Source organism: Erpetoichthys calabaricus, chromosome 6 (genome assembly GCF_900747795.2).
Source record: "Erpetoichthys calabaricus chromosome 6, fErpCal1.3, whole genome shotgun sequence".
Classification (NCBI taxonomy): domain Eukaryota; kingdom Metazoa; phylum Chordata; class Cladistia; order Polypteriformes; family Polypteridae; genus Erpetoichthys; species Erpetoichthys calabaricus.
The window spans coordinates 78,090,132-78,104,367 of record NC_041399.2 but is presented as its reverse complement, the minus strand read 5'-3'; the positions used below and the strand labels follow the sequence as shown (position 1 = coordinate 78,104,367).

At 34.9% G+C, this 14,236-nt stretch overlaps 1 protein-coding gene across 15 annotated transcripts in view; it reads right to left on the bottom strand.

Annotated features, from left to right (window-relative positions):
* epb41l3a (erythrocyte membrane protein band 4.1-like 3a) overlaps positions 1-14,236 on the bottom strand; it is a 275,326-nt gene that overhangs the window by 41,590 nt on the left and 219,500 nt on the right. For 7 of the 15 annotated variants that reach the window (XM_051929140.1, XM_051929137.1, XM_051929142.1 and 4 more), the window contains exons 11-13: positions 6,529-6,704; positions 5,719-5,948; positions 1,928-2,482 (exon numbers count right to left, since the gene is read on the bottom strand). In XM_051929140.1, the coding sequence (XP_051785100.1) occupies positions 1,928-2,482; positions 5,719-5,948; positions 6,529-6,704 (961 nt within the window). The remainder of the gene's footprint in view (positions 1-1,927; positions 2,483-5,718; positions 5,949-6,528; positions 6,705-14,236) is intronic. The other 8 variants (XM_051929144.1, XM_051929147.1, XM_051929146.1 and 5 more) reach the window with 3 other exon arrangements.

The following is a 14,236-nucleotide window of genomic DNA, read 5'->3' as shown; positions in this document are numbered from 1 at the left end:
GGAGGTAGCAGAGTTAAAGATGCTAAGATTTGCATTGGGTGTGACAAGGATGGATAGGATTAGAAATGAGTACATTAGAGGGTCAGCTCAAGATGGACAGTTGGGAGAGTTGAGATTGTGTTGGTTTGGACATGTGCAGAGGACAGATGCTGAGTATATTGGGAGAAGGATGCTAAGGATAGAGCTGCCAGGCAAGAGAAAAACAGGAAGGCCTAAGACAAGGTTTATAGATGTGGTGGAAGAGGACAAGCAGGTGATGGATGTAACAGAACAAGATGCAGAGGACAGCAAGGTATGGAAGATGATGATCCGCTGTGGCAACCCCTAACAGGAGCAGCCGAAAGAATAATAAGAAGATGCTATGTGAACTTTATTTACTGTACTTTATAATTTTTACATTTTACCTTTTTTTTTTTAACAAAACCTTCCATATGGAGCTCTGCTTTTCAAAAACAATTAACATGGTTAAATGATACATTTTTTTCTTTTTCATGCTTTGCTGTTTTATTAGGCATGATGCTCAGCTAGGCAACTGAATACATTTAGCAAAAGCTAATTATTATATACAGTATTATCAAAATGATTTCCTAAATTGCTCTGTAGATCAAAAAATGCTTTGATACAGACAGACCATAATGCAGAGAAACTGTTACCCGAAAGAAATATGATCCAGTGCTACTTTCCATGCACTTTATATGACTTTAAACCTTGTTACATCTAGGATAATTGGGTTAGGCACAAAATTAACTCAACATTTAAACATTCAAGTACATATTTACTGAAGAAAAGCTTCAATAAAAATGGATTTAAATTCAATAAAAGTTGACTTAATATTAATACTGTTAAATAAGATGTAATTTCACCAGATACTTTGAAAACACATCATTTTTTATATTAGGGTGCTCAATGGGAATAAACTATGTAGGTTTTGAAAGATTTAATTTCTCTAGTTCCCATTTTCTTTTTATATTCTATAGCAACAGAAGTAATGTTTAATGCATCAAGGGTTTAATGAGATATCAGTTCAGATGTAAAACATTAGTTTTAATTCTGTACGATCTAACATGTACAACATTTCTAAACATATTTAGCAGATGTAAATATGCAAAATATAACTACAGTGTGTTTTAAAACTTGTCCAAAAAATCACAAAATATATTAAATTATTTCATAACAGAAACTACCAAAGAAGACTATTAAATAGTACAATAAAGCAGTTTTCATTCATCCTTTCATTTTCTAAACCACTAATCCATTTCAGGGTTGCAGGGAGTTAGTGCCTATGTCAGAAGCACTAGGCGCAAAATTGATAACAACTCTAGGGCAGGGTGCCAGTTATATTGTACTTTCAGCTTGATTAATACTTTTCAAAAATACAGCTGATAGCGGATTTCATTGTAGCATAATAATAGGTTATGAAAATGTAATAAGGTATAGTGGTTACCACTGTTTCCTCATCAACCCAAGACCCCTAGTTCTGAACCCCATGCCTGAACACTGGCTGTTCCGAATTTGCATGTTCTGCTTAGTCTGCCAGGGTTTTACTTGACTCCACTTTTCTTCTCGCTTTCTCAAAATAAAGCAGGTTAGTTTAAATTGTGACCTAAATTAGCCCAATTTGGGGATGTGTTAGCTCTTCAATGGACTGGCACTTGGACCCCTCATGACCCTGAATTGGGCTGAGCGGGTTTGAAAATGTTAAATTGTGCCTAACCCTCTGCCCAAAATGAATAATGGAAATGCAAAAAAATTACAAAACAAACATCTTTTGCTTAATGCACAATACAATTCAAACTACGCTTTTAGGAAGCAAAAGGCAGAAATGAGGCTCTGAAAGTAGGACCACTATGGCAGCATTCTAACACAGATCAGGACTGAAGCACTGAACACATAGAAAGTAGTGTGTTCTATAGGCCGAGGTACACACCTCTTCCTCTGAACTGTCACTCAGGTCATTGTCAAGTGTGGCACTTAAGGAGGCCGCCTTGGGCTCCAGGTAGCAGAGACACAAAGCCAAGGGAAAAGAGAGGGTGAGAGCATAGGGCACTGAGAAAGAAGCTGACAGCAAAAAGAAAAAAATGAACAGAAAACAGGGCAGGAGTGATGGTGACTGAATAGGGAGGTAGTGTTGAAAGCTTTTAGGTAAGAAATTAATGTCTGTGAGATCAGGGAATGATAGATAACCATCATCATCTAAGAAAGTGGAAAGATCTGGAAGATGCAAAGAGAAGGAAAACAAAGTGCCCCCTTTTTGTTCTTTTTTCAGTTTTTTATAGCCCGCAACTAATACAGGCTGGTCTTCCTTGTGAAGAGCTTGTTTTGCCTCCAATTCCAATTGTTTTAAACTACAGGAACTGCTGCTTTTCATTGGGACGTTAGTTTTGCAAAAATTCTCTTTGCGTCTCCTACAGATCTTTGTAGATGAGATAGGAGAAGTGACACATTTAGGAGGATCTGGATCAGTTGCAAGCAACATATGTAACTACCAATGAGAAGGGAATCAACAAGGAGCACATAAATACAAATACAGCACAAAATCAAAAGAAAGGACAAGAAAGAACTGTTAGTTATTTCTTTATATACCTCTGAGGCAACTTTAACTTAATTTCAACATACTTTCTTCACTTACAAGTCTCTGGTATAGTTATTACATTTTTCACAAAATCAATAATGTATGAAACTGAAATATGCTGTTCATCGACTTTTCATGCTGGACACATTTTTCTTCCATTTGCAGAAGAACCCAAGAAAAATGTGGACTTCTGCTTGATATGCATGTGAACAGATTATCTGGTTCCAAACTTAATTCTGATACACTGTCTGGCAGGAAAGATTGGCTGAAAACAGCAAATGGGTTCAGAGAGAGACTAAAAAGCATTTGCTGGCAGTAGTGACACCCATCCTCATGCTAGTGTATGTAAGAGGACATTTCTAGAAGGTAGGATGCTCCAGAGGGCAACAGGCAAAGGTAAAACTGGGGTAGGACACAAAAATATAGGAGGGCTGGCAGGAAGTCAAAACACATCTTCGTTAAAAGAGAGCAGCATGTGGTCTTGAATCAAGAGTTTCCCTTTTAAATGTGGGATCTGGAAATACTGGCTCAAGGTCAACCATTTCTCACTAAAGCTTTGGGTATCTGCATATCATCAACAAGGGGAATAAATGGGACTATGTGACCCTTTCAAGAGTGGCAATCCAGAAGCTACGAAAGAGACATAAACCCTTAAATGCTATGGATGGCTCACGACAGCAGCTGCCTATTGGTCAACTGAGAGAACAGAGGTAATTCTAACGTTACCTCAGATGAATTATGAAGGGGTTTTAACACTGCCTCAAGACAGCTGGCCCCTGAGCTTTGAATCAAGTAGTGAGCTGGAGCGAGGGCTCCCTTTGTGGGAGACTGTCAAAGATGCACGTAAGTTTCCCTACTTATATAGTACAATTATATCACAATTTCTCATTCTTTAATTTTCTCCAGCTATTTATTGAAATAAAGGTCTGCAAGAGATCACAGTCTGCTCCAGCACAATCAGACAAAAAACAGGAACTGGGATTGTACAGGTCATCTGTCTGTTGCATTACACATTGACTTAGTGCCAAAGCTGTGATTTGAACCCATAGTTCAGACTTGTGAGACAATAATGGTAATTATTGCATCATGGAGAAGCACATACTGTATAAAGAAAAGAAAATATTTTTGTTATTTTGTAATTATTCTTCAATATAAATTAAGAAATATTTTGCTCAGACTATAATGTACTAGTGGGCCCGCATTTATACCATTTAAACTCTGCCTCATTTTTGTAAGTTTTAGGCTACTTTGATTTAACTGGCTATAACTTCATCAACTTCATATTTCACTCAATATTCATGTTGTGTACCTCAAAACGAAGTTCAGACATGAATCTTTCAGAATGTGTACTGCTGGAGAATTAGTTAAGGTGTACACATATATTGAAGCAGAATAAGTTGCAGAAGTTCAGTAACGTTTTTACCAAAGGTGTTGAAATAAGCTTCTAAATATTACGTGTCACTGAATGTGTCACTAACACCCAGAAAAAAAAAAAATCATGAATCATCAAGTCTAGTTTTACTGCTTTGAAGCAGTACAAAATCAGGATTATTTTTCTCTGATTTTACTGTTTTTAAGTAAGTATCCATAGCATAAATATCCACTATTAATGACTCCTGGCCTATGCATCATTTTGAAGGGCAGATCTTACTCTGTCAGAATATATAAATAGATGGTAAAAAATTACACTGTCTATCCAAATCACAACACCAATAGTTGTAAGATTCAAAAATATCTTAACAAATCTGAAACACAGAAAATGGAATGTGGTATGATCTGAAGTTGCAAATAGTGCTCTCATTTAGTAGATAATAGTCTGTCTGTCAAACTTTACACAATTGAATCTGGATGTTCAAGAAAGCTGGGAGCAGGAGCGTTGGGTGCAAGTGTTGCTGAGATTTAGCAATTTGGCAATCTTTGACAGAAGAAAGAAAAACACTGCAACGTAGTACTGGGGTATGCAATACAACATTTTAACAGCAAAACACTGTTCTTTCATTATAGCAGTGAGGAAATAAATGATTTTATGCAGTTTTAGAAACTGTTTAATTGTTCAAAACAATGGGGCAGAGTTTAAAAGGTTAAGTTTTGTGTGCAGTTCTGGACCTAGAAGCTCTACCAGAAATGTGATTAGTACTACCTTGACGTAAAAGACATGTCCAACTCTGAAGAGCAGGGGAAATTAAACTTCTTTACTTGTCAGCAGAAAAAAAAAAAAGCTATGTTGGGATCTAACCCAAGTTCTCAAAATTCTCAAAGCACATATTAACTGTTCAAATTCTAATAAATTTTTATTGCTCAAGTAGGGCATGGTTTAATTAAACCTGGGAATCACTGCCACTGCTGCACAACTCTTATGGCAACTGGTAAATGTGGTGTAGAAATTGTGATGCATTTACAGACGTAAGATCATTCTACTCTGTGTTTCAGGGTATTGTAAGTGTGTGCCTTTTTAGAATTAGCCAGATTCTACACAAGCACATCACACATGTAGATTTGGCAGGTGAGGGTTACTTTTAGATTAATTAAAAATATCTTTTGTTGCCATAAGAGAAACATGCCACACATACCGTTTCCACCAGACATTTGACAGTAATAACTTATAATGTAAACATACAAATTAACTGTGATGTGTAACAATAGTTAAGTCTGTATTCTACTGTATCCAGCACGAAAAGCCATATATATTTCCACATTCACTCATTCTTTATGATCCTGGTTTTTTAAGTTAACAAAACACAAATGTATTCAGGATAAAAGGCTTAATTTCAAACGAGTCAATATACCCAATAATTTCTTTGCAATGTTACTGAATCAAAAACTAGCATTGTGCTAAAATATACTATCGTATTCAACTAAAATCATGTAACACTATGTTTATACAAGTAAGACACAAATCTTCTTAAGCTAACAATGCTTCCTTCAAAAGGCTTTTAGATCTGGTGTAAAAACATCTCATTTTTCCCTCAAATCTCTATCCACTCTGACATTTCATACCACATTATGCTGTTGCAGTGGCTGCGGGATACATAAATAAATTTTAAAAAGACTTTAAATGGCACTTTCTTAATGCTTTTCTGCAAACTTTACAACAAAGAATGATTAAAAAAGGAGTATATCGTTTTCTATAAGCAACAGATTTGTACCTTTGCCTCATTTCTGACTGGGGAAACTGGTGCTGGCTCAGGGATATCCTCTTCTTTTATTTTAACTTCCTCTTCTTCTGCCTTTTCCTCTTCTGCTTTCTTTTCAGGTGTTACAGTGGTGATAAGGTCCCCAGACGTGATGCCTTTCATTGTTCCATATTGGGCTGTGCCCATCTCTGAAGCGGACATGGAATCCTTCATGAATATTTCGTGGTTTTCACTCACTGAGGCTAAATTGCAGAGAAATATTGGAATACCAAGACTAATGATATTCTAAATTTAAACTTACTGATAAGGGTTCCTGAACTGATATAAATTCCAAATGTGTCAAGATGCACTTTTATATCATCTTTTCTTATATCTTGAATGTAATCTTACTCAATATATTAGTTGTTTCAAAAATACAGGAAGCTACTTAGCTTTCATTCTGGTTGTCTGTTGTAAACGTGTTATAAACATCAACTATTCTATTTTATTCTAAATGTTTTGTGTATAAGTGGGATAAGGCATAGAGTAGCACATACTTCCAATAAACAAATAAAAAAAAACACATTGTTTCCCTAAAACTTTAATAGAAATGTATTTCTTCTGCACCGTGCATGGAATTTTATGCCTTTTTTAATTACCACAACCAAGCTTAATATCAGTGTTCTTTAGATTTCTTCAAATTAAAGTAATATCACTGGCACATGTCTCATTACTTACATATTACTTTAACTTCTTTAACTTGCAGCTGATAAGCATAAAGTGACTCATCATTCAATAAAAAATTATTACAGCTTTGATTAAATATTAACTAATCATACTCACCACCATCCAGACTTCGAGACATTGTATAACGCTTGCTAGAGGAACGTTCAAAATAGGGTGCTGGCCGAACTATTTGAGAACTGGCTCTTCGGGTCTGAGCTTGAGTTCTCCCACTGTAGCGGAACTTGGAACCTAATGTAAGAAATTTCTTTGGTGGAGCTTCTGGGGAAACCAATCTAATTAAAAACAAACAAAAAAAATACATATATATATATATATATATATATATATATATATATATATATATATATATATATATATATATATATATATATATATAAGTTTGTAATTTAAGTATCCCAAATATTTTTTGTAGCTTCAGAACAGTATAAACTAGTAAGATTATGTTGCTTTAAAATCTTAAAACTTTACATAACCAATAAAAAGCAAGCAATGTTAATTATGTTAGTAATATAGAAGGAAGAACCTTTTTTCTACATATAGTTTGGAAAAGAAAGCTAGCGACTATAATAGTTCTTTTGCAGTATTTCACTATGGATGCCCTGTTTTATCGGCCTCAGACCAGAAGCCGATTTTCACTATTAAAAAAAAAAAAAGACCTAATAGGTGATCAGTAAAAAGACCTATCGCCAAAACCAATATCAGCCCCTGCTTTTCTAAGTTTTACAGTAATTTAGTTGCTGTGCTCCTTTACACTAGGTAATGAGGTAATTGAGCCAGTGCATATCCTTTTTTTTTCTTTTGCAGCAAACTTCCTGCAGTGTAAACAAACAGCAGTGAGTGGAAGCTTGTTTCATCAGTGAACTAGAGGTGATTGGTAGATTAGCCTTTACATGTTACATGTTAAAGAAAGTGGAGTAATAAACTGAAAAAATAATCAGAGAAGTCATCTTGTGCAAATAGACAGACTGGCAAGAAAAACTACTTTAAAGAATTCAGACCTTTATTTTGTCCTTTAAAACAGGCACCACTTGAGTTTGTACAGCATACTTGTTTAAAATGCAGAAGCTTAGGCTTTTAATTGGAAAAAGAAATTATAAAGACAAATTTGAAATTGCTGCTTAGTAAACCACTAGGCTTTTTTTTTTAAAAGATTTATACTATGTTTATTATTTGTTGCTGTGTGTCATACTATGCTGTTTTGGTAAGAAACAAGTACTTCATAATTAAAATGCTAATCCATATTTATAACTAAACCTCAAGAATTACAAATGTCTAACTGATACACTGAATAAATATAGTAAATGTTTATTTTAACAACAAAAAGCTGTAGTGCAATTAATGATTTAAAATGATTAAAACCTATAACTGCAAGTATATTTATATTTAAACAGTGTTTAATTGCCAATAGCAATTAATTAATTGAGTAAGAATATATATACATATATATATATATATATATACTTTTGATGTTAGAGAAATGGTGAAAACTACTTTTTTAATTAAGCCTTGTTTCAGATAGGTACATTGCAGAAAAAATGAAACAATATAACAGCTTGTAATTACGAGAGACACTTTAATTTCTTTTAAGCTATATGTATTATGGATAAACAGTTTTGTACATATTTTATAAGTTAAAGAATGTATTTTAAGGAAATTTGATTTATTTTAGTATTTTATGGTCACTGAACAGTAAGCCTACAGAATTTCATTTTGTTAATAAAAAATGAAGAGTTAACACCTGAGGTCTACAGTTTAATTATAATAATACACTTTAATATTGGCCATAAGGCTTCTATGCATCTGGTTATGTAGAAGGTTAGTGTAAAAAGTTTTTTAAAAGTATAAAGAAAAAAAAAAAATCAGTATCGGAATTGGGCCAATCAAATAACATGAAAACTGGTGATTGGTATCGGCCTTAAAAAACCTGATTGGAGCATGCCTATATTTTACTAAGTTCAGGAAAATAGTAGGCCACTTTTTTAACTGAACAGATTGTAAAACAATGTTTTCTATATTGTGTGATTCATGTTGGGAATTGCATTTCTGTCAGTTTTGCTTAATCTTTATTATTTGATGCTAAAATTTGGGTTTGGCATCTGTTAAAAAAAAGACATAATTTGTACAGAACTGCTTATTTGTAAATGATATTTGTGTGGGCAACTGTATTCATTCCAGATTAAACAACAGTTTACAATTAATTATAAGCAGGGTATAGCAGTTTAGTACATTTATACATAACAGTAGACAAAAATTATAATAAAATGAGGCAATATCCAGTATTCATAAAATTTCCAGTGTATTTTTATATTGTCTCTCTATTATAAAAAAAAATCTTGGGAGGGAGGCTAGGGAGACGAGATGTGATCTTCTCGGAAGACAATCTGACATCCCACGAGACACACTTTAATGTCACGCAAGATAAGGCAGTGAGACAACATTTAAAACAAGTTCACAGACATCTAACCTAGCAGTTGTTGGAATGCTTTTGGCAGACACACTTTATGTGCTCTGAGCTCTTAAAACAACGACAAACGACAAGCAGAACACGCTGCTTACCAGTAGCAGCAAGCCAGCAGATGATCCGACCGCTCCTGCTTAGAATGCATTCATCCACCCACCCCCCCACCCACCATCCTTCACAATGAGAGTGCCAGAAAAAAAAAATGGCAAAAGGACAGCTGGTGTACAGGCTATTAAATGATCAATGCGCAGTACGACAAACAAAACACACAGCTCGCCAGCAGCAGCAGAAAGATAGCAGCTGATCCGACGGCATCTCCTTAGCGTGCGTTCAGCCGACCCCCCCCCCCTTCAGAACACAAGCAGCGTTGTAAGTCCTGCGAGAAAGAGGTTTAAACCACGCCCAGGGCCGGAAATAAAGGACAAGTATTGTTTTTACAAAAGTTTTAAAGTAAAAGTGAAAATAATGTATATGTAACAATTCCAATGAAAATAACAATCTCTTTAAATTGTATATCTGGTAAACCAAACTCGGGGGTGGGCGAGCAAAGCGAACAGAGGGCAGAGCCCCCTAGTAATATTAAAAAAAATTCATACACCTTTCATTCAGGTCTCAATATGCATTGTGGGTATGTGCATAATTGTGTCAAAACAACAACTCACTGAACACACTAGTCTGGTGACTAGACACCCTATATTTCATGGAACAGTCCTGTGAATCACACACCAACAAGGTAGAAAGATGTCCCATACTTCCTAGAATAGTCCTGTGAATTATTGCAAAGTGTCCTAACTCAGTGGTTTTCAAACCACTCTGTGCTCTTGCACACAATGCCATTCTAACTGTACAAAGATGCACTACCTTCACTAATCATCAGTCACATGAGTTCTATTAAAAATAGATAATCATGTCTGTAACTATTTGGACTGTGACACAATTTTCATAATTTTGGCTCTGTACACCACCCCAATGCATCTTGAATAAAGTAATCATTATGTGATTGAAACTGTCAGCTTTAATTTATGGAGTTTACCAAAAATATTGTATGAGCCATTTAGGAATGACAGCCAATTTTCTGCATAGCCCTCACTATTTCTAGGGGCTCAAACCTACATGGACATTTACTTGATTGACAGGCTTTTCCATAGCCAGGTGGAAGCAGTTCCCTCATTTCTACATTAACTGTTAAGCACTTAAAAGGTCTGGAACTGATTTCAAGTGTGGAATTTACATTTGTAAGCTGTCAATGTGAGCTCAATATATGAGGTCCAAAGACCTGTCTATGCAAGTAAAAACAGTCTGTTATTAAGCTGAGAAAACAAAAGAAACCCTTTAGAGAGAGAGAACAGAAACACGAGAAGTAGTCAAATCAACCACTTGGTACATTCTTTAAAGAAGAAACACACTGGTAAACTCAGCAACACCAGAAGGTCTGGAAAACCACAGAAGAAAACTGTGTTAGATGATTGCAGAATTCTTTCCTTGGTGAAGAAGAATCCCTTCACAACATTTAGCCATACCAAGAACACTCTCCAGGAGGTAGACCAATCACTGCCAAAGTCTACAATCAAGAGAAAACTTCATGAAAGTAAATATAGAGGGTTTACCTTAAAATGCAAACCACTGGTAAACCTCAAGCAAAAGAAGGACAGATTAGACTTTGCTAGAAAACATTTTTTAAAAGCCAGTCCAGTTCTGGAACAATTTTCTTTGGACAAAGGAAACTAAGATAAATAAATATCAGAATGTTAGAAAGAGAAGAGTATGATTAAGAGAAGGAACAGCTCATGATTTGATGAATACCACATCATCTGTGAAACATGGTGGAGGCAATTTTATGGTATGATCATGTATGGCTGCAAATGGAAGTCAGTCAGTAGTGTTTATTAATAATATCACTACTGGCAGAAGTAGCAGGATGAATACTGAAGTGTACACGGCTGTACTATCTGTTCATATTCAGCCAAATGCTACAAACCTGATAGGATGACATTACACAGTATAGATGGACAATGAGCGAAAACATACTGTGACAGCAAACCAAGTACTTTTCAAGGCAAAGAAATGGAATATTCAACTGGCCTCAACCCAAATGGACAAGCAGTTCACTTTGTTGAATACAAAACTGATGGCAGAAAGTCCAATGAACAAGCAGCAACTAAAGACAGCAGCAGTAAAGGCACAGCAAAGTATCACCAGGTGTGGAAACCCAGCACTTGGAGATGGCGATGAGTTCCAGACTTCAAGCAGTTATTGACTGTAAAGGATTTTCAACCAAATTTTGAAAATGACCATTATATTTATGATAATGTTAATTTGTCTAAATGCATTTGAGCCCCGAAAATAGGAGAACCATGTATAAAAATGTCTGTCTTTTCTAAACAACTAATACAATGTTTGTTAAACCCTTTGAATAAAAGCTGGAAGTCTAATCACATCTTGATTGCTTTGTTTCAAATTCACAGTGGTAGTGTAAAGAACCAAAATTAGGAAACTTCTGTCATTTTCTAAATGCTTACGGACCTGACTATAAGAACTAATCGATCTGATGTCCCATAATTGCAAAGTCATTGCTCATATGAATGCTAGACGGAATATTTAACTATGAAAAAAACATGTGAAAACTAAAAATAGTCATATGATAGAAAGAGTTTGACTCAGCACCTCCAGCTAAGAAAGAACATACTACTTTTGTAAATTACAGTGCAACTGCTAGTGATGCTATCAATAACACTGGCTGAATGGTTTTGCTATTAAAATTAAGTGGTATATTTCCTTTTTCGTTGTCACTGCTTATGTGACATATGCAATGTATTGTTTATGGTGCACTAATAATACAGAGTATATGAGTACAGTGGAACCACGGTTTGCGAGTAACTTGGTTTACGAGTGTTTTGCAAGACAAACAAAAATTTTTAATAAATTTTGACTTGATAAACGAGTGAGGTCTTGCAGTACGAGTAGTATGTATACTCTTTGTCTGCTGAGCGTCACGTGATCACAACTGAGCTGATGGTTCTTCTCTCTCTTGCTGCGGGATTGTGGGCAATCGTCTCCTATTCTCCGTCTGAGTCGGCGTGCCTCACTCATAGTAAACATCCATACGAGCGTATACTGTTTACTACAGCATTAGCATTGTGACTGTGTGCTCGCATGCGTGTGTGTGCTGTGATGTGCGAGTCCCTGTCTTGCACACTAAAACACAAAGCTGAGTCTCAGTACTTTAGCAACACCAGCTTTATTCAGCTTCAAACAGACACAGCAGTCAAGCAGGGCCCTGCGCATTTATAATGTTCCTTGTATCACCCATCAACGGCAGGTGCTTATAGCATGTCCGCGATCTTTTCGGATTTGCTTTTACGGCAAACTGCTACAGTGCTGGGAGACTGTGATTGCTTTGGGACGCTCTTCCACGTGTCGTCCCGTTGGGTGGAATCCCACAAGAGTTTAGAAACTCGTTCACACCAGCCATGATTCTTTTTAAAGGTAAAGTGCAGGTTAATTTGTTTTATGTATTTTTACTTTATATTTTGTATTAATCATTTTTATATGAATAGTTTTGGGTTGTGGAACAAATCATCTGAGTTTCCATTATTTCTTATGGGGAAATTTACTTTGATATACGAGTGCTTTGGACTGCGAGCACGTTTCCGGAACGAATTATGCTTGCAAACCGAGGTTCCACTGTATTTGTATGACTGACTCCTTTTAGTTCTGTGCAGCTTTTATATTTGGTGTACGCTGTTGACATGGCTAAAATATATATTAATGCCTTCTGATAAAAGCATTATATCAGAGAATTACAAAAAAAATTACTGACATTTATGAGACATTTTGAGCCACGTAAGCAAACACCCTGACCATAACCCATACCCATTCCATATGGATTTCTGAGAGAATACGGTTAACCTGTACATTGGGGACATTCAGATAACCTTCCTAATAACTACAACCCATAAAATGCAACATATAAATTGTCAATATTAAACTAGTAAAACCAAAATAATTTAACAGTATAGATAAAGTGGTTAAGAGAATGAGTTGAACCCGTGTAACTTACTGAATAGTATTTACCAGAAATCTTATCTTTTCAATTAATCCTTATGCTATTGGATATATGAGCGGACATGACGCATAACAGTCAAACATGAGACACTGCAAGCATACAGTATATCTGGCATCTCTAAGGTGAATAGTACACAAATACAAATCTTGGCAAATCTTATCTACATTATTTGTGGGCAAATTTAGAACAAAATTAAAGCTTCTACAGAAAATGAATGGAAAGAAGACTAAATGTCACGCATTTCAAATTAAAACTTTCATCAAACGTCTTCTTGTAAATCATTTAACAAACGGAAAAAGGACAACAAAAAATTCTGTGGATATTACATCATTTGTAACATTATACGGTATATAGCTATAAACTCTTTCTCTTGTTCAAAAATGTTTATGTATGATACAATACACCTATGACACACTTAACTATCCTGCTACTCAAGTACGTTTTCTGATCAGGTGGGTAAAAAGTCTGGAGGAAAAAATTACAGACGTAATCTTCACATTCTTTAAAATGGACTTAGAATAATCTGATCTACCCTAAAACTCTACAGTAGAACCAATTTCAGAGAAGAGAAAATACATTTTTAATTTTATGGTGAACAAGGTGACAGTACTTCTTGAGAGCTTCACCCACCCTAAATGTATATTACAGAGGACAATTTTAGGATTATATACGGGAAGTTTCATCTAAACTGAGCACATGATTTGCCCATTGACAAAACATTATTAAATTTCTTGCATTTTAGGAACTATATCTATTGGTACTCGGTACCTACTGCTTTTTCTTATATACTAGCAAAATACCCGCGCTTCGCAGCGGAGAAGTAGTTTGTTAAAGAGGTTATGTAAACATATATATACATATACACACATATATATATATATACATATCTACATATACACATATCTACATATACATATATATACATACATATACACATCCACATATACATATATATACATATACAAATTTACATATCTACATATATATACACATATGTACATATATATATATATACACATAAATATATACATATGTACATATATATATATACACACATAAATATATACATATGTACATATATATACACATATATATACATATGCACATATATATATATAGACATACATACATTCACATATTATATATATATATATATATATATATATATATATATATATATATATTCACGGCATTCGTAGTCTGAATCACAATCTGATTGTATGGGTGGTTACCTACCAGGTAACGCTTATGGTTGGCCAGCAAGTCAGCTAACATCT